The sequence below is a fragment of the Salmo salar genome, chromosome 15 (assembly GCF_965601325.2).
Source record: "Salmo salar chromosome 15, fSalSal1, whole genome shotgun sequence".
In the NCBI taxonomy this organism is placed as follows: Eukaryota; Metazoa; Chordata; class Actinopteri; order Salmoniformes; family Salmonidae; genus Salmo; species Salmo salar.
Genome location: NC_138305.1, coordinates 52,133,228 through 52,159,306, shown reverse-complemented (window position 1 = coordinate 52,159,306; position 26,079 = coordinate 52,133,228). Strand labels below are relative to the sequence as shown.

Sequence of the window (26,079 nt, the reverse complement as noted above, 5' to 3'; positions counted from 1 at the left end):
AAGTACAGCTGTCCCTGATTGAGAGCCATACCAGGCCAAAACAAAGAAATACAAAACATAGAAAATAGAACATAGAATGCCCACCCCAACTCACGCCCTGACCAAACCAAAATAGAGACATAAAAAGGAACTCTAAGGTCAGGGCGTGACAGTTACTTGAACTCTGTGAAGAAATTATTTGGCCTGTAATTTCTGAGGCTGGTAAGTCTAATAAACTTATCCTCTGCAGCAGAGGTAACTCTGGGTCTTCCTTTCCTGTGGCGGTCCTCATGAGAGCCAGTTTCATCATAACGCTTGGTTTTTCCTGGATTGACTGACCTCCATGTCTTAAAGTATTGATAGACTGTCGTTTCTCTTTGCTTATTTGAGCTGTTCTTGCCATAATATGTATTTGGTCTTTTACCAAATAGGGCTATCTTCTGTATACTACCCCTACCTTGTCACAACACAACTGATTGGCTCAAACCGATTAAGAAGGAAAGAAACTCCACAAATTAACTTTTAACAAGGCACACCTATTATTTGAATTGCATTCCAATTGACTACCTCGTGACGCTGGTTGAGAGAATGCCAGGAGCGTGCAAGCTGCCATTAAGGCAAGGGTGGCTACTTTGAAGAATCTTAAATCTAAATATATTTTGATTTGTTTAAGACTTTTTTTGGTTACTACGTGATTCCATATGTGTTATTTCATAGTTTTGATGTCTTCACTATTATTCTACAATGTAGAAAATAGTAAAAATACAGAAAAACCCTTGAATGAGTAGGTGTGTCCAAACTTTTGACTGGTACTGTATATATATATATATATATATATATATAGTCACTTGAATTAAGAATGTATAAACGACAAAGGATCAATGCTTCTTTCTTTAGTTAATTGTTTCCTGTGTTGAGAAAGTCATTCAGTCGGTCAGCCAGTCAGTCAGCCAGTCAGTCAGCTAGTCAGTCTAGCCTACTGGAGCCTCTGAACAGCATGAACTGATCACCTCCCTCTAGGCAGGCCCTCGTTGCCCTGGTAACCTGCTGACGCTCTGAGGGAGGGAGGGCTCTGCTCAGAGACAATGGCATTCTTTCAGAGAACACCACTAGCACTAGGACCCTGGAGAAGACTGGACTCCTGTTGGTGGGCCAGGCAGGCTGACTGGCTGAGCTGTGGAACACACAACCCTACTGAGAGAGAGAGAGAGAGCTGAGGGCAGAGAGAGAGAGAGAGAGAGAGAGAGAGAGAGAGAGAGAGAGAGAGAGAGAGAGAGAGAGAGAGAGAGAGAGAGAGAGAGAGAGAGAGAGAGAGAGAGAGAGAGAGAGAGAGAGAGAGAGAGAGAGAGAGAGAGAGAGAGAGAGGAGAGAGAGAGAGAGAGAGAGAGAGAGAGAGAGAGGAGAGAGAGAGAGAGAGAGAGAGAGAGAGAGAGAGAGAGAGAGAGAGAGAGAGAGAGAGAGAGCGAGCGAGACTACAGGAACGCAGTCAGTCGCCTGTGTTGCTCAGTGCCAGAAACGCAGAGCTGGGGCGGAAATGGAGGGGCTCAGGCTCAGTGGAGGGAACTGACATTGCAGACTAGGCGAGGAGAGGTAGAACTATCGGAGAGGAGGAAAGGAAGGAAGGGGCTCGTCTGGACAACAGAAGGATTCTAAGGTGACTTTATGGCTCTTTTCAATCGCTGTCTGTGGTGATGGTGGGGGGAGGGGTGTGTGTGTGTGTGTGTGTGTGTCTGTATGTATGTATGTATGTGTGTGTGTGTGTGTGTGTGTGTGTGTGTAGACTTTAGCAACCAAAGGAGGTTAAGTGTTGACATGTGCTGCTTCTGCACTTCTAAGTAGAGAGACAGTGTGTTTTTCAGTGTGTTTTTCAGTGAGACAGAGCGAGGGATAGTTATGTGTTTGTTTTGAAGGGAGAGTAAAGGGGAAAGTCTAAGTGAGTGTTGACAGTCGTAGACTGGAGGGAAGGGGTCCAGAGGAGTGTACACTTTTAAGGGAACAGGGGGATCCCATCCACTCATGTTAGGAGAGAAAGAGAGAGTAAATTGAGAGAGAGAGAGAGAAGAGATGGGGAGGTTTTAATCAGCTGAGCTCTGTGGTTTAGGGTTGTTGGTATACTGTACACTGTGTCCATGGATAGAGAGAGAAGAGTGATGTTTTAGTCAGCTTTGGGTAAAGGCTTGTAATGCATGTGGATGAATAGAGCTGTATGTCATAGCTTAGATTAAGAAGGGACTCTTGTATGGGGATAAGGGGCTGGGTACTGTACGTGCGAGTGTGACAGGCGGCAAATAGGTTGAGAGAGGCAGATCTGATCAGACGCACAGCAACAGTGGAAAGAGCGCGTGGCACAGGGTGAGCACTATCACATCACATTACACACACACAGACAGACACACAGACAGACAGACAGACAGACAGACAGACAGACAGACAGACAGACAGACAGACAGACAGACAGACAGACAGACAGACAGACAGACAGACAGACAGACAGACAGACAGACAGACAGACAGACAGACAGACAGACACCACATCTCTCTCTCTCTCAGAATATATTTATAATAAATGGACTCCCTAATCGTGGAGTGTGTGTATTCGCCAGCATATCAGGGCCACTGTGTTTGATAAGAGTGAACAAGCATGTCTGTCATTATTGCGTGTGTTTCATGTGTTTCGTCTGTTCACCAGCATCTCTTTATTTACACGTGCAACAGTACTTGTTTTTGTATTATCGTAGAATCTTGTGTGTGACTTTCCATGTGTTTGTTCACCTGTCCTTAATCTGTGTGTTTGTTCGAGTGTGAGTGTGTTTACATCTCTGTCTGTGTGTAAATGTGTATCCACGGCAGCGCAGGGAATGTTCACTTGTTAGACAGAGTGTCAATCTCTGTCTCTGTCTCTCCGTGTCTGTGGTCTGTGTTGGTGATTGGCCCTGCTATTTTTATATATTAATGAGTGAGAGGGTGGGGGACAGGAGCGTGTGCAAGGGAGAGAGAGAGAGCGCGAGAGAGAGAGAGAGAGAGAGAGAGAGAGAGAGGACAGCCAGAGAGAGAGCGAGAGAGAGAGAGAGGACAGCGAGAGAGAGACGGAGGGAACAGAGAGAGAGAGCGAGAGAGAGAGAGGACAGCGAGAGAGAGACGGAGGGAACAGAGAGAGAGCGAGAGAGAGGACAGCCAGAGAGAGAGACGGAGGGAACAGAGAGAGAGAGCGAGAGAGAGAGAGAGAGAGGACAGCGAGAGAGAGACGGAGGGAACAGAGAGAGAGCGAGAGAGAGAGAGAGAGGACAGCGAGAGAGAGACGGAGGGAACAGAGAGAGAGCGAGAGAGAGAGAGAGGACAGCGAGAGAGAGACGGAGGGAACAGAGAGAGAGCGAGAGAGAGAGAGAGGACAGCGAGAGAGAGATGGAGGGAACAGAGAGAGAGCGAGAGAGAGAGAGGACAGCGAGAGAGAGACGGAGGGAACAGAGAGAGAGTGAGAGAGAGAGAGAGAAAGAGAGGAGACAGAGGGAACAGAGAGAGAGAGAGAGAGAGAACCTGTCGTGATCTAGTGTAGTTCATTCATAATTCACCCGCCCCACCCTATGGCATCGTTCATTCAGATAATGACCCCCAATGGCTGTGTTCATTTAGGATCTCAGCCCTATATCACCCTGCTAGTCTCAATGAAGAGACCCCCCTATGTAGGAGCGCTCACTGTGTCTGGACTCCAAACACCCTGTAACTGACGTTTCCCCGTACCCCCCACCAACGTCAATACACGCCTGATGCAAAAGTCCGATTTCCATGTCATATTTAATTGAAATGAGCCTTCATTTATCCCAGATAGAACATCTGCTTGATCAATTGCTTACCAAAGACAACTAATGCTGGGCTACAGCTGTTGGTCCTATCGTCCTCTTTATCGGTTTCCAGCACTGGTCGGGTCTAGTCAAAATAGACGTGTCCAGTCCGGTGTAGTCTGGACGTGAGAGTGAAGGCCAGTCACTGTTATAGATACCATCCATCCTAAACCCAGTGGGTCAATAACGACTTTCATTTGACACACAGGTCAGCAGTAACAAAGACAGTCATTTCTCTCTTTGAGCTAATATCACATACACCCTCCTCCTTCCTTCTCTTTCCTCAGCTCAGCGGCGTGCGTTTAGTGCTGTGTTAATGCAGTCTAAAGCCGTATAGTGGAACCACTATTAGAAGAACCATGGTCTTTGTGTCCCCCCCCCCCCAGGTTATAATTGTCATTGACTCTTCAATAGCCACCCTGCTGTGTCCGAATGGAGTCATTGTCCACAGCACAGCGAGCCTGGCTCAATTAGCTCCACTCACGTCAGGAAGAGAGCGCCCGGCGTGTGTGTGTGTGTGTGAACAGTGTGTGTGTGTGTGTGTGTGTCTTGCTAACTAACTCAGTCCTTATAAAGCTCGGGTAAAAATAGAGCGGGATGAAAAAAAAAAGGTTTTATATTTTGAGAGATGTTCTCATTTCTAGCTGAGGTTGCTGACAGATTTGAAGGGATGATTTTGGTGTGTGTGTGTGTGTGTGTGAGTGAGTTGAAGGAGTGTGTCGGACAGGAATGCCACTGCTTGTGTGGAGAGGGCTCTGTCTTGTGTTTTTGTCAGATAAGATGTTCATTTCCCACATCTGACTTGTGTGTGTGCACATGTGTGGGTTTCTGTGTGAGGGTGTGTGTTGTTCTGTGTGTGACTGTGCATGATTGCGTGTGTGGTGTGTGTGCCGGTGGAGGTATGGCGTGACGCTGGTTGCTAAGCGAGGCAGGGACGTGGGTGGAAGGATTTCCTGTCGACAGGAGAGTTTGCTTATGCGGGGACAGCCATGCCGAGGGGATGTGTGTGTTGTGTTTTTTCTGTGTGTGTGTGTGTGTGTGTGTGTGTGATATTTGCCTTGATCACTCATCAAGCAACACACACACTCATGAGTAGTCTCTCACTTCGCTGTCTGGACAGGCAGACCAAACACACACACACCACTGTAGGCCAGGGGCATCCAATTTGGAATAGCCCATACATCTATAAGTGGGTGAATGATTGGGCATCATTTGATGTGACAGGCTGGCCCTTCTACTTTCGTGCCAAACCTCCTAGTCTGTTGACTGTTATTTGGGTTGCATAATGTCCTGGCTGGCGTAATTTGGCTGTTCTGTTCTTTTAGATGGACCTCGTGGCACATCCCCCAAAACCCCCATGACGTTATCCCCATAGCATGGACCTGCGCTCTCTCTCTCTCTCTCTCTCTCTCTCTATCCCTCTCCTTCTCTCTCTATCCCTCTCCTTCTCTCTCTGTCCTCTCTCCCTCTCCCTCTCTCTCTCACTCACCCTCTCTCTCTGTCCTTCTCTCTCTCTCTCTCTCTCTCTCTCGCTCCTTCTCTCTCTCCTTCTCTCTCTGTCCTTCTCCTCTCTCCCTCTCTCTGCAGTGATGTCATGTCTGTTTTATTGTGTCCCACACGTGAGGGTTGCCATTGCCATATGCACCATCGGCATGGCTCCCACCATAGTTACGTAATTGACATTGAATGAGAGGGAGGGGTGACGTCAGTCCCTCTGGTCCTCTCCTCTCCTCTCTGGCTAGCTACAGTGATGTCATAGTTAGAAGCAGCCATACAAAGTCATGGTAGCTAGCTAGAGGGGAGGAGCCAGAGTGTTTTTCAAACTACCTCAGGACCAATCAGATTGATCTAATGTGTTTACCTCCTTTGCGTCATCCCTCTATGGCAGACATTGTTATCAGAGGCATTTAACACACAATCAGGGATTTGGCCCCGTCACTTCATTCAAATAAGATGAGGGTTTGGGGCAGGAGAAATGTAATATCACTCAAATTCGTAAATGGAGCAATGGATACAATGATTGACAGTCCATGAGATCATATTTTGAAGCTATACATTGTTTGTACACAAACACATTGTTTACTAACGATGGAGGAAAACAACTTAATATGGTTGTTATTCTATCTTTTGGCCGCCTTTCCTTCCAGTTCTCTGCTGCCAATGACTGGAACGAGTTGCAAAAATCACTGAAGCTGGAGTCTTATATCTCCCTCTCTAACTTGAAGCATCAGCTGTCAGAGCAGCTTACCGATCAGTGTACCTGTACACAGCCCATCTGTAAATAGCCCACCCAACTACCTCATCCCATATTGCTATTTATCCTCTTGCTCCTTTTGCACCCCAGTATCTCTACTTGCACATCATCATCTGCACATCTATCACTCCAGTGTTAACGCTAAATTGTAATTATTTCGCCTCTATGGCCTATTTATTGGCTTACCTCCCCACTCTTCTCCATTTGCACACTGTACATAGATTTTTCTATTGTGTTATTGACTGTACATTTGTTTATGTGTAACTCTGTGTTGTTGTTTTTGTCGCACTGCTTTGCTTTATCTTGGCCAGGTCACAGTTGTAAAGGAGAACTTGTTCTTAACTAACCTACCTGGTTACATAAAGGTGAAATAAAAATAATATATATACATATATATATATATATGGTAGTACAGTAGTTGTTATTGTACAGTAGTTATTATATGGTAGTACAGTAGTTGTTATTATATGGTAATACAGTAGTTGTTATTATATGGTAATACAGCAGTTGTTATTATATGGTAGTACAGTGGTTGTTATTATATGGTAATACAGTGGTTGTTATTATATGGTAATACAGTGGTTGTTATTATATGGTAATACAGTAGTTGTTATTATATGGTAATACAGTTGTTGTTATTATATGGTATAACAGTGGTTGTTATTATATGGTAATTACAGTGGTTGTTATTATATGGTAGTACAGTAGTTGTTATTATACGGTAGTACAGTGGTTGTTATTATATGGTAATACAGTAGTTGTTATTATATGCTAATACAGTGGTTGTTATTATATGGTAATACAGTGGTTGTTATTATATGGTAATTACAGTGGTTGTTATTATATGGTAATACAGTAGTTGTTATTATATGGTAATACAGTTGTTGTTATTATATGGAAATACAGTAGTTGTTATTATATGGTATAACAGTAGTTGTTATTATATGGTAATACAGTAGTTGTTATTATATGGTAATACAGTAGTTGTTATTATATGGTAATACAGTGGTTGTTATTATATGGTAATACATTAGTTGATATTATATGGTAATACAGCAGGTATTATTATATGGTAATACAGTAGTTATTATATGGTAGTACAGTAGTTATTATATGGTATAACAGTAGCTGTTATTATATGGTAATACAGTAGTTGTTATTATATGGTACAACAGTAGTTGTTATTATATGGTATAACAGTAGTTGTTATTATATGGTAATACAGTAGTTGTTATTATATGGTAATACAGTAGTTGTTATTATATGGTAATACAGTGGTTGTTATTATATGGTAATACATTAGTTGTTATTATATGGTAATACAGTAGTTATTATATGGTAGTACAGTAGATATTATATGCTATAACAGTAGCTGTTATTATATGGTAATACAGTAGTTGTTATTATATGGTACAACAGTAGTTGTTATTATACAGTAATACAGTAGTTGTTATTATATGGTAATACAGTAGTTGTTATTATATGGTAATACAGTAGTTGTTATTATATGGTAATACAGCAGGTATTATTATATGGTAATATAGTTGTTATTATACAGTAATACAGTAGTTGTTATTATATGGTAATACAGTAGTTGTTATTATATGGTAATACAGTAGTTGTTATTATATGGTAATACAGCAGGTATTATTATATGGTAATATAGTTGTTATTATACAGTAATACAGTAGTTGTTATTATATGGTAATACAGTAGTTGTTATTATACAGTAGTACAGTAGTTGTTATTATATGGCAGTACAGTAGTTGTTATTATATGGTAATACAGTAGTTGTTATTATATGGTAATACAGTAGTTGTTATTATATGGTAATACAGTAGTTGTTATTATATGGTAATACAGAAGGTATTATTATATGGTAATATAGTTGTTATTATACGGTAATACAGTAGTTGTTATTATACGGTAATACAGTAGTTGTTATTATATAGTAATACAGTAGTTGTTATTATATGGTAGTACAGTAGTTGTTATTATATGGTAATGACATTAGTTGATATTATATCGTAATACAGTAGTTGATATTATATGGTATAACAGTAGTTGTTATTATATGGTAATACAGTAGTTGTTATTATATGGTAATACAGTAGTTGTTATTATATGGTATTACAGTAGTTGTTATTATATGGTAATACAGTAGTTGATATTATATGGTAATACAGTAGTTGATATTATATGGTAATACAGTAGTTGATATTATATGGTAATACAGTCGTTGTTATTATATGGTAGTACAGTAGTTGTTATTTAATGGTAGTACAGGGGTTGTTATTAAATGATAATACAGTTGTTATTAAATGGTAATACAGTAGTTATTATATGGTAATACAGTTGTACTAAACTAATAAGGCATATATACAGTACCAGTCAAAAGTTTGGACACACCTACTCATTCAAAGGTTTGTCTTTATTTTGACTATTTTCTACTTTGTAGAATAATAGTGAAGACATCACAACTATGAAATCACACACGGAATCATGTAGCACCCAAAACAGTGTTACAAAAATCAAAATATATTTTATATTTGAGATTCTTCAAAGTAGCCACTATTTGCCTTGATGACAGCTTTGCACACTCTTGGCATTCTCTCAAACAGCTTCACCTGGAATGCTTTTCCAACTGTCTTGAAGGAGTTCTCACATATGCTGAGCACTTATTGGCTGCTTTTCCTTCACTCTGCTGTCCAACTCATCCCAAACCATCTCAATTGGGTTGAGGTCAGGTTATTGTGGATGCCAGGTCATCTGATGCAGCACTCTATCACTCTCCTTCTTGGTCAAATAGCCCTTACACAGCCTGGAGGTGTGTTGAGTCATTGTCCTGTTGAAAACAAATGATAGTCCTACTAAGCACGAACCAGATGGGATGGCGTATCGCTGCAGAATGCTGTGGTAGCCATGCTGATTAAGTTTGCCTTGAATTCTAAATAAATCACTGACAGTGTAACCAGCAAAGCATCCCCACACCATCACACCTCCTCCACCATGCTTCACGGTGGGACGCACACATCTGGAGGATCATCTGTTCACCTACTCTGCATCTCACAAAGACAACGGTTGGAACCAAAAATCTCTCATTTAGACTCATCAGACCAAATTTCCACCAATTTTATGTCCATTGTGCGTGTTTCTTGACCCAAGCAAGTCTCTTTTTCTTATTGGTGTCCTTTAGTAGTGGTTTCTCTGCAGCAATTTGACCATGAAGGCCTGATTCACACAGTCTCCTCTGAACAGTTGATGTTGAGAAGTGTCTGTTACTGGAACTCTGTGAAGCATTTATTTGGGCTGTAATTTCTGAGTCTGGTAACTCTAATGAACTTATCCTCTGCAGCAGAGGTAACTCTGGGTCTTCCTTTCCTGTGGCGGTCCTCATGAGAGCCAGCTTCATCATAGCGCTTGATGGATTTTGCAACTGCACTTGAAGAAACATTTAAAGTTCTTGACATTTTCCGGATTGACTGACCTTCATGTCTTAAAGTAATGATGGACCGACATTTCCCTTTGCTTATTTGAGCTGTTCTTGCCATAATATGGACTTGGTCTTTTACCAAATGGGCTTCTGTATACCACCCCTACATTGTCACAATAGAATTGATTGGCTCAAACGGCATTAAGAGGGAAAGAAATTCCACAAATTAACTTTCATCAAGGCACACCTGTTAATTGAAATTCATTCCAGGTGACTACCTCATGAAGCTGGTTGAGAGAATGCCAAGGGTGGCTACTTTGAAGTATCTCAAAATATAAATGATATTTTGATTTGATATTCTATATAATAGAATAATAGAATATCCCAGAATGTACCTTTAATTGTCTAAAGGGAGTGGTAGAGGCTTTTGTCTTGAGAATAGCTTGTTTAATGGTCGTTTTATTGTCTTATGCTGTTCTGTTGTAAGAGGGAGATTAGACGTCAGCTGTGAGGCCACTGAGACCTGTAATCGCTGTGCCGTTGTAGCGAGGCCACTGAGACTAAGACTGGCTTTGAAACTGATCTCCCTCTGTTGTGTCTCGTGTGTGTGTGTGTGTGTGTGTGTGTGTGTGTGTGTGTGTGTGTGTGTGTGTGTGTGTGTGTGTGTGTGTGTGTGTGTGTGTGTGTGTGTGTGTGTGTCTGTAACTATGTAACCGTAGATGCAGTTTTTTTGGTGTCTGACCGTTTGACCTCTGTTGTTGATGCTCAACTGAGAACTAACACAAATCTGAGAGGGGAAAAGTGGAGGAAGAGAAGGAAAACAAACTGAGAAGGAAGAGGTTGCGACAGAAACTTGGTGACGTTTGCGATTGTAGCCAAAACGTCTGGTTTTTAAAAAGTCCCAAATAAGTGGAAAAACAGAGAGCAGCCATCTAGTTCTGTGTATCTGGGATTAGAAAAGTAGCTGTCTGTTTTATTCCGAAGGTTTTGTGGCTACACCCGTCTATCGCTGACTCCTGGTCTACAGTCTCTTTAACTGGCTGCGCGCACACACACACACACACATGTACACACACACTGGACTCTCCGAGTCTGAGGAAATCAGAACGGACTTAACCCTTTGTGTGCTGTAGACAGCCAAGCAAATACATTACAGTGATTTTCCAGCGATTATCTGATTACTGTAAGAACTCAGCTAGACTAAGGCTCAGTCCCAAATGAAACCCTATTCCCGACATAGTGCACTACTTTAACCAGGGACCGTAGTCCTCTAGTACAAATTAGTGCACAATATGGGGAATAGGGTGCCATTTGGGACTCTTCCTTAACCTCTCAAGGACAAACCAAACCACACAGCCGTGGTCTAGCTCAATGACCACTATTCAGACACTCAATCCCAAAGTTATAATCACACTCTCAAACTTACACCCTGACACAATAGACATTGGGTATGGACTTTGTTTTGTTCCAAACGTGGTTTTGGTCACGGAATGTTAACCACGGCCACAAACAGTAGAACTCAAAGCAGCATCATCACACTTAAAATCCCTAAACTGATCCTCTGGCCCCCTCCTTCTCTTTTTTCCTGTCTTCAGGTCTCCCCTCTGTCTGTCTCTTTCTCTTCTCTCCCTCTCTCCAACTCTCCCTCTCTCTCTCCCTCTCTCTCTCCTCTCCCCCCTCTCTCTCTCCTCCCCCCTCTCTCTCTCTCCTCTCCCCTCTCTCTCCCCCCCCTCTCTCTCCCTCTCTCCTCCCTCCCCCCTCTCTCTCTCTCCCTCTCCCCCCTTTCTCTCCCTCTCTCTCCCTCTCTCTTCTCTCCCCCCTCTCTCTTCTCTCTCTCTCTCTCTCTCTCCTCTCCCCCTCTCCTCTCCCCCTTTCTCTCCCTCTCTCTCCCTCTCTCCTCTCCCCCCTCTCTCTTCTCTCTCTCTCTCTCTCCCCCCTCCCCATCTCTCTCCCCCCCTCTCTCTCTCTCTCTCTCCCTCTCTCCTCTCCCCTCCTCTCTCTCCCCTCCTCTCTCTCCCCTCCTCTCTCTCTCTCTCTCTCTCTCTCTCTCTCTCTCTCTCTCTCTCTCTCTCTCTCTCTCTCTCTCTCTCACTCAGCATGTGTCTGTCCATGCGGGGGCCTGTTCCCTGGCAGGACGAGGGGAAAAATATTACCTTCCCATATGATATAAACACAGTGGGCCCAGCAGTGTGTGTGTGTGTGTCACCTGAGACGACGGCTGGGCTGCACCATAGCAAATGGGAACAGCTGCCTTCCAACCATTGGTCACGAGTGTGTGTGTGTGTCTCCCGTGTCACACACATTCTCAGATCCTTCACTAACCATCTATTAACAGACACACAACACAACACAGCACAACACAGCACAACACAACACAACACAACACAACACAACACAACACAACACAACACAACACAGCGTGCTGACTTACAGTACAAGTACACTCTCAACCTCCCTAGCATCTCACAGTCAATTTTGCCTAACATCTTTAGACCAACAGAGCAGCACTTTCCCTGACGATTAATTCATAACAAAAATACAGTGATTCAAAATAAACATTCAATTCAATACTGTTACTCATCACTTTCTCAGCTGATTTGACTCAAGCCAAATTCTGCTCTGCTCCTCTCTTGTGTAAGAGAGTGTGTGTTCACTCTCTCTCTCTCTCTCCTGTCTCTCTCTCCTCTCTCTGTATATCTCTCCCCTCGTCTCTCCCCCATCTCTCTCCCCCCTTCTCTCACACTCTCTCCCTCCCTCCATCTCTCTCTCTGAGGGAATGTCCTTGGCCCATCTGACTTGCGTCCTCCCTCTGAGCTGTCCGTCAACCCCCGGGGGCAGGCCTCTCCCCTGCCAGGCAGCCAATCAGAGCAGGAGGTGTAAATGATGTCAGATAGCGTATGGTCTGAGAGGCGGGGCCGCCCTCCAGGTGATCCATTATAAAGACACCTCTTATTATTATTATTAAGTGTTGGAGGGGCCACTGTAGGAGAGGCCCTTAATGAAAGTGGAGCCGGGAGAGAGTGAGCAGTGTGTCTGTGTGAGCGCGAGAGCTGAATATTCAGCAGCTGCTACCAGACTTGCTGACTCCTCGTGTTCATGCTCTGAATATAACGTATGATATAAGGTTTACACACCAACACGCCTCAGATGCGCTCTGAGAGGGGATGCGTGTGCGTGTGACCGTGCGTGTATGCGTGCGTGTGTGTTTACAGTTTCTGCTAGGAGTTTAGTAACTGAGCCACTGGATCCTCTTTCCCAGTATCTTGCTGGTGTACTGTAAGACACTGTAAAGAAAATGGGGCGGGGGGGGGGGGACTTCAGGAGAATATAATGCAGGTATGCAGGAGTTTACCGGGGAGATTTAGGAGGTGGAAAACGGGGAGAACTGCACGCGTTTGGAGGAGACTGTGGTAGATGAAACACCACGGCAGTGCATAGCAGACAGACCTGCGTCCCAAATGGCACCCCTATTTGTCCTAGTGCACTACTTTAATCAGGGCCTCAGTGCACTATAAAGAGATCGGAGGGAATAGGGTGCCATTTTGGATGCAGGGAGACTTTATAGGAATGTAGACGGAACAGAGGGACTCTAGAAGTGTGTTAGGGTTCTGAGAACTCTGGTTCTGATAGGAAACAGATTGTTGTTTTTCCCCCTCAGATCTCTGGTGGTTGTGTCTCGGGTCACGACTCTGAGGAGAGGGTTGAGGCCTGCTTTGATGATGAATATGGATCAGGTGCTCTAAATGTCAGCTCCCAGTACTTCTTCTCTGCTCTCATCCTTCTTTCTTTCTTTCTTTCTTTCTTTCTTTCTTTCTTTCTTTCTTTCTTTCTTTCTTTCTTTCTTTCTTTCTTTCTTTCTTTCTTTCTTTCCCTGTCATCTGTGCAGTATCCATGGATCAGGCCTTCTCCTCTCCTCCATCCATCTCTTCCCTCTCCTCTCATCTCATGTCCTCTCATCCCCCATATCCCCTGGATGAAGCCCTCTCCCTGAGCTCCACATCTAATCATGGCACCATCATTTCTCACGCTAATTCTTTTGGCAGGGCCTGTCAAACAGCATACGCTAGAGGACACTGTGACTTTGAGATGCTGCTAATGACACAAGGATATTTCCCCCTCGCTCTCTGGTGATTAGAGAGAGAGAGAGAGACAGGGAGAGAGGGATGCAGGGATATGAGTGGGAGAGGCAGAGAGAGATGATAGGAGCAAGGCCAGATTACCGAACAGGCACACAGGTCTACGTCCCCCAGGGCCCCCAATCTCCAAGGGGCCCCCAACAAAAATAATATTATTTTATTTTATTTTTTGGGTCCCCTGGAGGTCGGGGCCCCCCAGACTACATACAATATCAGTCAAAAGTTTGGACACACCTACTCATTCCAGGGTTTTTCTTTATTTGTATTATTTTCTACATTGTAGAATGATATTGAAGACATCAAAACTATGAAATAACACATATGGAACCATGTAATAACCAAAAAAGTGTTAAACAAATCAAAATATATTTTACTTTTGAGATTCTTCAAAGTAGCCACCCTTTGCCTTGATGACACTCTTGGCATTCTCTCAACCAGCTTCATGAGGTATTCACCTGGAATGCATTTCAATTAACAGGTGTGCCTTCTTAAAAGTTAATTTGTGTAATTTCTTTCTTTCTTAAAGCGTTTGAGCCAATCAGTTGTGTTGTGACAAGGTAGGGGTGGTATACAGAAGATAGCCCTATTTGGTAAAAGACCAAATCCATATTATGGTAAGAACATGCAGGTCAGTCAATGCAGAAATTTAAAGAACTTCGAAAGTTTCTTCGAGTGCAGTCGCAAAATCCATCAAGTGCTATGATGAAACTGGCTCTCATGAGGACCGCCACAGGAAAGGAAGACCCAGAGTTACCTCTGCTGCAGAGGATAAGTTCATTAGAGTTACCAGCCTCAGAAATTGCAGGCCAAATAAATGCTTCACAGAGTTCAAGAAAGAAACACATCTCAACATCAACTGTTCAGAGGAGACTGTGTGAATCAAGCCTTTATGGTCGAATTGCTGCAATGACACCCCTACTAAAGGACACCAATAAGAAGAAGCGACTTGATTTGGCCAAGAAACACAAGCAATGGACATTAGACCGGTGGAAATCTGTCCTTTTGTCTGATGAGTCCAAATTTGAGATTTCTGGTTCCAACCGCCGTGTCTTTGTGAGACGCAGAGTAGGTGAACGGAGGATCTCCGCATGTGTGGTTCCCACCGTGAAGCATGGAGGAGGAGGTGTGATGGTGTGGGGGTGCTTTGCTGGTGACACTGCCGATCATTTATTTAGAATTCAAAGGACTGTTGTTTGTTTTTCAACAGGACAATGGCCCAATACACCTCCAGGATGTATAAAGGCTCTTTGTCCAAGAAAGAGAGTGATGGTGTGCTGCATAATATGACCTGGCATCCACAATCACCTGACCTCAACCCAATTGAGATGGTTTGGGATTAGTTGGACCGCAGAGTGAAGGAAAAGCAGCCAACAAGTGCTCAGTATATGTGGGAACTCCTTCAAGACTGTTGGAAAAGCATTCCAGGTGAAGCTGTTTGAGAGAATGGCAAGAGTGTGCAAAGCTGTCATCAAGGCAAAGGGTGGCTACTTTGAAGAATCTGAAATATAAAATGTATTTAGATTTGTTTAACACTTTTTTGGTTACTACATCATTCCATATGTGTTATTTCATCGTTTTGATGTATTCACTATTATTCTGCAATGTAGAAAATGAGTAGGTGTTTTGAGACTTTTCACTGGTACTGTATGATAGTAAAATGTGTAGTATTGCAGGAAATTAGCTTGAAAACGCCAACGTTTTCTCTCAGCCTCATTTCAAAATGTGAACAGTAGCATGGGGGGGGGGGGGGGGGGGGGGGGGGGGTGTCCGGGGTTGCCCTGGGTAGAAGAAGATGAGCCAATGATAATCACAAGAGAGAGGTGAAGGAGTGCGTGAAAGAAGGGTCGGTTAACTGCAAAACTCTTTTTCTAGCCTTCTTTATGTGGCAAAGCACGTTGTGATTCTCATCCACTTTCTCAACTAAACTTGCTGGGGAGCAGAGGAAGCCAAAAGTGGGCGGGTCTCTGTAACAGCCGTTTCAGGGGTTGTTGCCATGGCATTAAGTGTCGTGGACAAATTGTTGGCTAGTGGCTGAGGGTCCGTGCTGTTGTTTGATACAGATAAGTGGAGGAGCCAGAGGAGAGAGAGAGAGAGGTGGAGAGGCCTACAGCGTACTGTGTATTAAATGCAGAGCAGGCTACTCTGTGCAGGCCCAGCCAACCACTACTCTGTGCAGGTTCAGTCAACCACTGCTCTGTGCAGGCCAAGCCAACCACTACCCTATGCAGGCCAAGCCAACCACTACTCTGTGCAGGCCAAGCCAACCACAACTCTGTGCAGGCCAAGCCAACCACTACTATGTGCAGGCCAAGCCAACCACTACTCTGTGCAGGCCAAGCCAACCACTACTCTGTGCAGGCCCAGCCAACCACTACTCTGTGCAGGCCCAGCCAACCACTACTCTGTGCAGGCCCAGCCAACCACTACTCTGTGCAGGCCCAGCCAACCACTACTCTGTGCAGGCCCAGCCAACCACTACTCTGTGCAGGCCCAGCCAACCACTACTCTGTGCAGGCCCAGCCAACCACTACTCTGTGCAGGCCCAGCCAACCACTACTCTGTGCAGGCCCAGCCAACTTTCCCACTTTAAAGCTTTCAAACACACATAAAACCCATCCAGTTCACTCTGTCTGTCTACGCCCACCTCTTTTAGAGTAAAACCAATGAATCTTCAATCTAGTCTCCTGTTTTAATTTGTGCAATGGCTCCTTTGCATATAGGCTATACCTTCTGAGCTGGCCATATATCAAACATACACTAATACTTGAACACACACTTGTGTAAAGAACACAGAGTGCCAGGAGGGAGCTGCAGTAACTGTCACAACAGAAGAATTGTCTGGAAGGTGTGTGTCTGGAAGGTGTGTGTCTGGAAGGTGTGTGTCTGGAAGGTGTGTGTCTGTGTGTGTGTGTGTGTGTGTGTGGTGTGTGTGTGTGTTGTGTGTGTGTGTGTGTGTGTGTGTGTGTGTGTGTCACAGAGACTCTGAAATACAGAAGTTAAAGGGCCTTTGGGCTTTAAAAAAAAAAATGTTTAAAGCCTGACCTGAGGCCAGTGCACAGCGCTCAACGTTAGCCTTAGAGTCATAGTCAGTCTGCTCTGCTGTCTGTGTGTGTACTCCCCTAAGAGGGCTGGAGGCTGCACACTCACCGGTCACCTTCACTGCACTATACTGACCTCAGATCAGCCAGAAGAGTTAGGGTTGTTTGTGTAGAAGTCTAGTCAGTTCAGGGAGAAAGGGAGTGGTGACTGTAGAATCATAGTGAAGGCTGCCTTTCTGTGTGATGTGTCATATTATGGTGATTGACAGAAGGCTTAGTAGCGTGTCGTAGGCTTCTCATTTATTTCCACTGTTACTGCTGACAGCTAATCATTTGTTTGATACATGTGTCTGTGACTACTTTTGATTCGCACTTCAATTAATTACATTCTGTATGGCATGTTAATACAGCATATTGTTCTTTCAAGTGCTGGTCATGTGTTTGATAGTGTGTCTTTGATACTGCAAAAACTAGGTCTCTCTGTGGTCTCTGTGTGTGTGCGTGTGTGTGTGTGTGTGTGTGTATTCCTGGGCAGCTCTTAGGAGGATAACACAATGAACCCTGACCTCTGTCTAATAAACTCCCTAGGCTTTGTAGCAGGGCGAGAGGCAACAGAGAGACACACACATACACATACACCAACACACACACACACACACTGGACTATCCTGTCCCATTGGTTAACTGGCCTCACATGTTTGCCCTGTGGAGCCCTGCTAGTTGTTGTCAAGGGACTGCAGGGAATGGAAACTGAAACTGATTTCATTGACTCAAGCAGCTAGAGAAAACCACAACCTTTTGTACACCAATGTTGAACACACATAGGGGGTTATTATTTACTCACCATCTCTCTCTCTCTCTCTCTATCGCAGGGCCCATAGGGCTCTGGTCAATAGTGGTGCACTACAGTAATAGGGTGCCATTTGGGACGCACGTTATGAGATTTTGTATTCATTCTATTCTCCCTTCAGTGGCCAATTCACTGAAGGCTTTGAAAGGACTGTATGGTCTCTGGTTTATAATGTATTCTCAATTAGAGTCAATTAACCATGTGAACCTGGCTGACCTGAGCACAGTTTTGACACCCTCTTAATAGACTGTCTCGCTGAGGAGTTCATTAACCTCTTCACCCCTGTAAACATTTGGTCCTCGTGCCACTCATTATAGAGAAGAGGTGTAGGTTGTAAGAGAGGCGAAGGGTTAAATACACACAGTTCAAACTCACAGACAAACACACACACACACACACTCACTCACACACTTAGCCAACGCTGCTGTCCCATGGTATAGAGATACTAAACCACTGGGCACTTCCTGTTTCACACTGTATTTAAATAGTGTATCCCTGACATAGCTCATTCTATAATTTCTACTGTTGTACATTGGATTTTAGTTCAACTGTTTATACACACCACATATGTATTTATATATTGTATTCTTGACATAGCTCACTCTAATATATCTACTGCTGTACATATCATTCTTAGTATATCTAGTGTAAATTCATCTGGTGTAGATACATAGAGATTACATTTGGATTACTGTTACAGTGCTGTTTGAGTTGTTAATTAGATTCATTCCAATGATACTTGATTTCTTTATTTTATTCTTGCTTTAGATGTTGTATTATTTGTGTACTCGTTTGACATTTTACTACGTTGTCAGGATCTAGTAACATAAGCATTTCGCCGCAGCCGCCATAACATCTGCTAAACTCTGTATGCGACCAATACACTTTGATTTGATTTTGAAATATGATTCCACCTTCTGCAAATTTCCCACCCAACCAATGTTTGCTGCTTTGGGATTGTATTGTTGTCTTGGCACTCGTCTTGCTTTGAGAGGAGCCATCTTGTGCGGTAAGATGGACATCGGTGACCTCGTCAAGAGGTTTGGACATTGATGTGTGAGAATAGAGGCACCAGTGGTTCACTGGGGGATTCCATCAGACTCAGGAAAAAATTGGGTGTCAAGGTCAAGAAGGTCGTAGGGTCGTGTAAACAAGATTTTAATTAAACATGTACAGACACACACACACACAAGCATGCAAACACACACACACACACTGTCAGTCTGTCAAGCCTCTAGTAGGAAGTACCCCTCCCTTCAACGATCAAGTCTGAACTTGAGCAAGAACTCTCGTTGTCCTTTAACAGTCAGTCATCGGGGAGTTATATAAACGTTGTATAAAAGTTTGTTTAGAGCTCAAAGTGTGTTAAGGAGAGGTTTCTGAAAACTCCAGGTTCTGAATACACGGCTCCGCGCTGCGCCTCGCTACGGTTCGCACACACACTCATAACACAGGCCCTAACTGAAAGGAGTTTGTTGTCATAGCAACAGTAAAATTAGATGACTTTACTGTCAGCCGTAATGTGTCATGGCCCTGCCTCGCCTGCTGCCTTGCCTGCCGTCATGGCAACGTAACAAGAAAACGCTCCCTGTGTGTTCCGTTGTTCCCTTCTCCTCGACGACCGACGCCTCGACGACGTCCAACTGGGAACCATGTCACCCCAGTAACCTTCCCTATTCCCTCGCTGCCATCCGCACCTTGACGAGCCTGTCACCGCTGTATATCTCAACCCCTCGCTTACCTTTCTTTGTTTATCCCCTTTCTATTTTCAGGGCTTTTCAGGAGTAGGAATATCTATTGTCGAGCTTCGCAGGAGATTTAAATTCATTACAGTCAACGTGAGTACTGGTGCAACAACATGGCTCCGTCAGGTAGCTGCTGTTGAATCCCGGGGATATCAGTTAAGGAGGAACTATAGATAGCAGATATCTACAGACTGGAAGCTAGATGACAGATAAAGCTGCTCTAGGCTACTGTTTGGTTGTCGTATAAACACATATATGACTGCCATGGTCCATGCAGCCTACAGACATTTATGGAGGAAGAAAAGGTTCAATCAAATCAAACGTTATTGGTCGCGAACACATCTGCTTGTGTTTCTAGCTGCAACAGTGCAGTAGTACTGCATCTAGCAATACAAAAACAATACACACAATCCAGAAAGAAAGAAATGAAGAAATGCCGGAACGAATCGAAATAGCAACCCAACGATCAGATACATCTGCCTATCTGAAAGCGGCTTGGAATCTAAAAAAGCTTAAGGCTGTTTGGCGGCCATATGCACAGCACACTTACAATGTATGACTAACAGGCTCCGAGACAGTTTCTATCTACAAGCCATCTGACTGGACTGACCACCTGCTCTGATTCTCTGCACCTTAGCACACATCACAACTGCTGCTACCAGACTCCTATTCTCCTGCTCAATTTATACCCCCCCCCCCCCCCCCCCTTCCCCAATACATGTGTAAATATTGGACTATAAATGTGCCTTCCTGTATTATACTTATGCTAAAATGTCTATTCTATTCTACTGAGCCATTTACTTTGTTTGTATTCTTATTTTCTTACTATTTAGTATTGTATGTTGCGTTGCCGAGAAGGAACCTGCAAGAAAGCACTTCGTTGGACGATGTATACCATGCGTTTCGTTTCCCTTACACGCGACTAATAAAGCTTGATACTTCAAACTACTATACACAATAGAGTCTATAGTCCCATGCGTATTTTTAGGAGAACAAGAGAAAACATATCGACAGATGTCAAAACCGTAGGCTAGTGCTTGGTGGCCACAATGTCTACCGTACAACCTACAGTAAATACATGTGTTCTATTCTATATATATATATAGCTCAGTCCTTGTAACTCGGTGAAGAAGAATTATCAGAGCAGGAAGGAAGAGTAGCTTCCCAAATAGCACCCTTTTCCCTTCAAAGTGGGCCCATAGGACCTTGGTCAAAAGTAGTGCACTGTATAGGAAATAGGATGCCATTTGAGACGCAGAGCTGTTGTTCTGTGGTGAAAGCGGCTCAGAGGGGGCCGGCAGCCATGGCAACGTGACAGCTGTCATAGCTAGGGGGGAAGGGGATGGATGTTGACAGCTGTCCGTCAATCAGCCAGAGAGAAGAGTCACATCGGGGGATGATTTCCTTGGCTCATAGCATGATCACACAGGGTGAGCTGGCTACTACATATCTCCTGCTGGGATTAATCCTATCCGTGTGTGTGTGTGTGTGTGTGTGTGTGTGTGTGTGTGTGTGTGTGTGTGTGTGTGTGTGTGTGTGTGTGTGTGTGTGTGTGTGTGTGTGTGTGTGTGTGTGTGTGTGTGTGTGTGTGTGTGTGTGTTCATTTCCATCTTGCGATCATCTTACCAACAGAAGACGCCACCTAACACAGGATATAAGCATTTACTATGCAGTCAATGTAGCTACCGTTCTAGCAATTCATCTGCAGTTAACTAATGCATTCTAACGCTCATCTTATCTTCACTGGTTGGTGGGATTGTTACAGCAAACATTCCTGAGGATCCCATCAAAACTGTCTCTCAAAACCCACTGTAGAAGCATCAGAGTTGCAGACATGACTTGATTCATAGTAACCCAGTCTTGTGCTCTCCTCCCCTCTCCCATCCAGGAGAGAGCCCAGGGCTGGATGGGACCCACCATGCCGCCCAGTAAGAAGGCCCAGAGCCCCAGCAGCGGTTTGGGAGCGACCCGGGGTCTGAGTCCCCTCTACAGGGAGGCGGAGGCAGCTGACCTGTCCCTGTCTCTGTCGGCCTCCTTCTCCAAGGCCGAGGACGAGGAGCTCACCAGCCTCTCCTGGCTCCACGAGAGCACAGACCTTCTCAACAGCTTCTCTCACTCGGGGCTCCGCTCCGTCTCCCCCCTGCAGGACCCCGACGGTCACCCTCTACCCCCCCACTCCCCCTCCTCCTCCTCCCCTTCCCCCGACCCATGTGATTCTTCCACATACGACCTGGCCATGGGAGCCAATCGGAAGCCTCCGTACTCGTTCAGCTGTCTGATCTTCATGGCAATAGAGGACGCGCCATCCAAGAGGCTGCCGGTGAAAGATATCTATGGTTGGATCCTGGAGCATTTCCCGTATTTCGCTAGTGCCCCTACTGGTTGGAAGAACTCGGTGCGCCACAATCTGTCGCTTAATAAGTGTTTCAAGAAGGTGGACAAGGACAGGAGCCAGGTAAGGAGGAGGCTAGCAAAGGCACACGCACACGTACGCACACGCTCACACACACACAACACACCCAGCTGCACCACACTCTCTCGCTCTCTCTCCCTTTCTCTTTGTTTGTTTGAGGTGCTTGGACGCATTTCAAATTCAGTTATCAGGAGAACAGCCATTTCAATCTCAGAGTCAAACACATCCAGTATTTTGTCTACACATGTACAAGGAATTGCTTTATCAATACTTCATCATCTCACTGAATTCCAACTAAAAAGCAGAAGTTCGGAGTTTTCTGGAGGGAACAGCCTTTCAGTTTTGATTTAAATCTTGATATGGTTTCTTCTAAAGGCTTAAATATTTCACTAATCATTCTCCTATTTCAGGAGCTGGTTATATATACGCTATATATTTATAAGGAAAATAATTCCCATAACCAATTAATACTAAAAGTTGTATTAACATTAATGTCAAAAGATATCAGATATCATCTGCCCATGGGAAAGTATAAGTAAATCCTGGAAGAAAGGGATAACCCACACTCACTGAAGTATTCTTTACGTTTTAACGTCTTGTTTTTTCAGCCAGGTCACCCGTGATATAAGTCATTATTCGACATCCATCCATGTCTGAGGATGTCGTGAGATGACGTGAAAACACTTCAAAATTTGACGTTTGGGACAACTTTGAAAGCTGGCGTTTGAGGAACATAGCTGAACGTCTAATTCTGGCGTTTAGACTGTGAGAGCTGGTTGAATTGTTTTGCAGCAGAGGTCAGAACAAAGGGACGTGTTTCGGCGACAGCCGAGCGTTTGGAGAACAACAGACTTCCACCCGTATTTACAGATGACGTCACATTGTAGTACTGCTGCTTTCTTTTTTCACAATCATTATTTACAATCATTACTTACATACATTATTTACATACATTTCCTACTGTTTTCCACCAAAGATCCTGTTGCTCAAAGGCAGAAACCTAACAGAACTTCTTCATTCAAGCCTCTACGGCTCTGTTCGTAAGGCATAGAAATTCTTCTCTGTCACTTCCTCATTTAAGTGGCTGTACAACTTCTAAGCCCTAGAACCTCAGTTGGCACATGTCATGTTTGACCGCATTAAAGTGTCTGGCTACAGGGGACACTTCACTGTGATGCATTTCTTTCTTCGCCCTCGTACGGGAAAGAAAATGTATGTCAGGGGTAAAATTTCCTGTAAAACAAAATTTGTGGTCTATTTACTCAAGTGCCCATGTGGCTATTATTACGTCGGGAAGTCTAAGAGAGAATTTGAAAGTTCGTATTACAGAGCACAAGAGCAGAGCACCCCTGTAGCCAGACACCATGTGTCTTCGAATGAAGTTCATATGTGAGAATTGCCAGAACAATCCGAGATGCCAAAAATATATTTTGCTCCCTCTGGCATATAATTAACCATAAGGATTATATTATGTACACTATACAGGCTTTAGCTTGTGCGTTAGATTCTTTATGAAATGGACTTGTGAGCTCTAAACTACATTTGACCAGCACATGAACCACGGCCTTTCCCTTGTGAGTGAATGTGATATGTGGAAAGACAAAATGTACAAACTGTATCGTGTGTGTGTGTGTGTGTGCGTGCGTGTGTGTGTGTCTGCCCTTAAGTTACTCTGTCATCTGGCCCCTTGACTACAACTGCATAGAGTTTGCCTTGTATACATATCTCCATAGTAACTAGGTTGCAGTTGACATAAAAGTATGCTGTTGCTGTGGCGACGGGAAAACTGATTTGGCTATACTGGCTTTGAGTGTGTGTGCCCGCCCTTGGGTTTGTACAAGAATGTGTGTGTGGGTGTGGGTGTGTGTGAGCGTGTGTGATGGCAAGGACAGAAAGGTGCAGTTGGCAGGGACATTTTTTTCCTCTCACACAGTTTAAGACAGCCAATTAGTTAACTCCTCAATTCTGTCCAATACCCGCTCAGCCCAAACTGACTACCAACTGTTACAGGAACAGGAAATAAAGCGTTACATAAAGACACATGCCTCGGTATACACACAAGAATATGTGCCTGCGTCTTAAAACAGGTATTTTACCTGAGAAAAAAGGCTGGTTTGTATGGAATCATAATGATGTCAACTGTGTAATTTCAAGGAGAGACTAATGTAGCATTCATAGCATAGCATTCAACTACTGTCTTTCTAAGGAGAAGCTGTTTTTCCAGTTTTTTTCTTCTCCATTTTAAATGCCTTTTTCTATAACTGGCTTTACTCTGTCTGTTTGTCTCTGAATTGAGCACGGTACGGGTCGGGTAAGCATTTTTACATTGCATTATATTTCACATTAACATCAAGCTAGTGGGGAGGGACAATCTTCCAATTGGATTGGGGTTTATTATAGTGAACAGTCTTGGTTGGTCCATGGGCTAAGTCCTTGCTAGGTCCACGGGCTAAGTCCTTGCTAGGCCTTGGCTAGGAAGAAAAAAGTATTTTTTGCAAATGCACCAAATTATATTTCCATCAATTTAGAGAGGTGGAGATTATTATGACAAGACATTATTTGTTCCAGAGTGTTTCTGGGTCATATCCAGTCAGACAACAAGACTACTGACTGGGGTTAGCTTATTGTAAGCCTGTGCGTGTGTGTGTGTGTGTGTGTGTGTGTGTGTGTGTGTGTGTGTGTGTGTGTGTGTGTGTGTGTGTGTGTGTGTGGGTGTGTGTGTGTGTGGGTGTGTGTGTGTGTGTGTGCTCGTGTGTGTGCTCGTGTGTGTGTGTGTGTGTGTGCTCGTGTGTGTGTGTGTGTGTGTGTGTGTGTGTGTGTGTGTGTGTGTGTGTGTGTGTGTGTGTGTGTGTGTGTGTGTGTGTGTGCTCGTGTGTGCGCGTGTGCGCGCGTGTATCTGTGCGAGACAGCCAAAGGGCTCAAGTCTCACGGTTTCCATGGTGTTGTTTACAAACAGGATTCCTCCATTGGTGAATGAGAAGCCTTAATGACAGGACACGGTGTTGTGCACATAACACATGCACGCACACACACACACAGCATCATATTGGTTATGAAATCAAAGCTGAAATGTGGGTTATGAAGAAGCAGTTCTGCATGAGAAACAGTTCAAAAGGAGCTATTTCGTAAATCCAATACTCTCAACGCTTTCCCAAGGTATTGTGATCAGACAGTTATCTAACCTAACCTTGCCTCTAGTGTATGAAACAACTTTGAACTAAATCTCTGTTTTCATTGTTGGCTAAAGTGGAAACAGACTGGTAACCAGGCTAACTCAAGATCCATAGCAACAGATCTCTGGTAAAAGTGGTGTTTCATGGTCTACATGGAACTCAAAAGGTTTCTACCTGGAACCTAAAAGGTTTTTTCAAAGGGCTCTCCTGCACTCTAAAAATGTGGGGTTCAACAAGGGTTCTTCTAAGATCCTCAAAGTTCTTCAAAGAATCTTAGAGTTCTTGGGACTGAAAATTGCCAGCAAAAGGTTCTTCCAAGAACCCAATAGGAGGTGGGGTTCATCGAGGAGCCTCCTTAGTTGGTGAGGGTTCTTGCAGGAACCTAACTGTCCAACTGAAACATTTAGATTTGAATTTGGAAGGGCAGCAGGTGCAGGCACTTAAATTGAAGAGATCTTTACATTTTCAGTTAAGGTGTGTCCCTTGTATGATCTAAATTGATATTGTTTTACGATGATACCATCTTTCTTTTTATATTTGTGCAAATCTTTCTAAAACAGAAAATGGACACAATTCAATGGATACCAATCAACGAAGAGGTAAGAATATGTAGGCTATAAGAATATGTTGAAGGCTAGCTGTATTGAGTGCAGATGACTAAACTGCTCACCTTTGTGTCTGTGTCTGCAGGTATGAAGAAGAGGCATACAAAGGTATGTCAATAGGTATTGGTATGTTATTATGCAGATCACATTTACCATATTTCTCTCTTACCTCTTCAATGAATATACCATAGGCCTCTACATTATGGATGAGGTGTGTGTATGAAAACCATTATCAAAACAGGTTCTTCAATTCCCATTTACCACAAAAAACAAGGTATGAATACTGTAGTGTGCATGTTTTGTTAATCATCTGTTTAATTACTATTATTTGGGATTCACAGACTTCACCCTCCCTACACCTCTGATGAATATAACAGGAATCCTGTTTGATCACCAGGCACTGCAAAATCATTCTGTCTGTGGATACGGAGAACATCAACACATTAACATCAACACGCCATTGGACTTGGGGTTCTGCTGGGAGTTGACATCATATTTACATTGTTTTATTCTGCTTTGCCACTAAAATCATAATAAACACTGAGAACTAAAATATAGTGTTGTTATTGTTATGCATATTATTCAAAATGAACCCCAAAAGGTTCTTCAAAAGT

The 26,079-nt window shown here is 43.8% G+C and overlaps 1 protein-coding gene across 1 annotated transcript; it reads left to right on the top strand.

The window, feature by feature from the left end:
• Nucleotides 1-1,527: 1,527 nt before the first annotated feature.
• LOC100194732 (checkpoint suppressor 1-like) lies at nucleotides 1,528-26,018 on the top strand. The gene is made up of 4 exons (NM_001139762.1): nucleotides 1,528-1,633; nucleotides 21,163-21,729; nucleotides 25,551-25,573; nucleotides 25,807-26,018. The coding sequence occupies exons 2-3, from the start codon at nucleotides 21,181-21,183 to the stop codon at nucleotides 25,554-25,556; spliced, it is 555 nt and encodes a 184-aa protein (NP_001133234.1). The 5' UTR covers nucleotides 1,528-1,633; nucleotides 21,163-21,180; the 3' UTR covers nucleotides 25,557-25,573; nucleotides 25,807-26,018.
• Nucleotides 26,019-26,079: the final 61 nt, after the last annotated feature.

Bases quoted from the DNA above. Each gene is read 5' to 3' on its own strand.
- LOC100194732 (NM_001139762.1), top strand. From the start codon at position 21,181: ATGGGACCCACCATGCCGCCCAGTAAGAAGGCCCAGAGCCCCAGCAGC.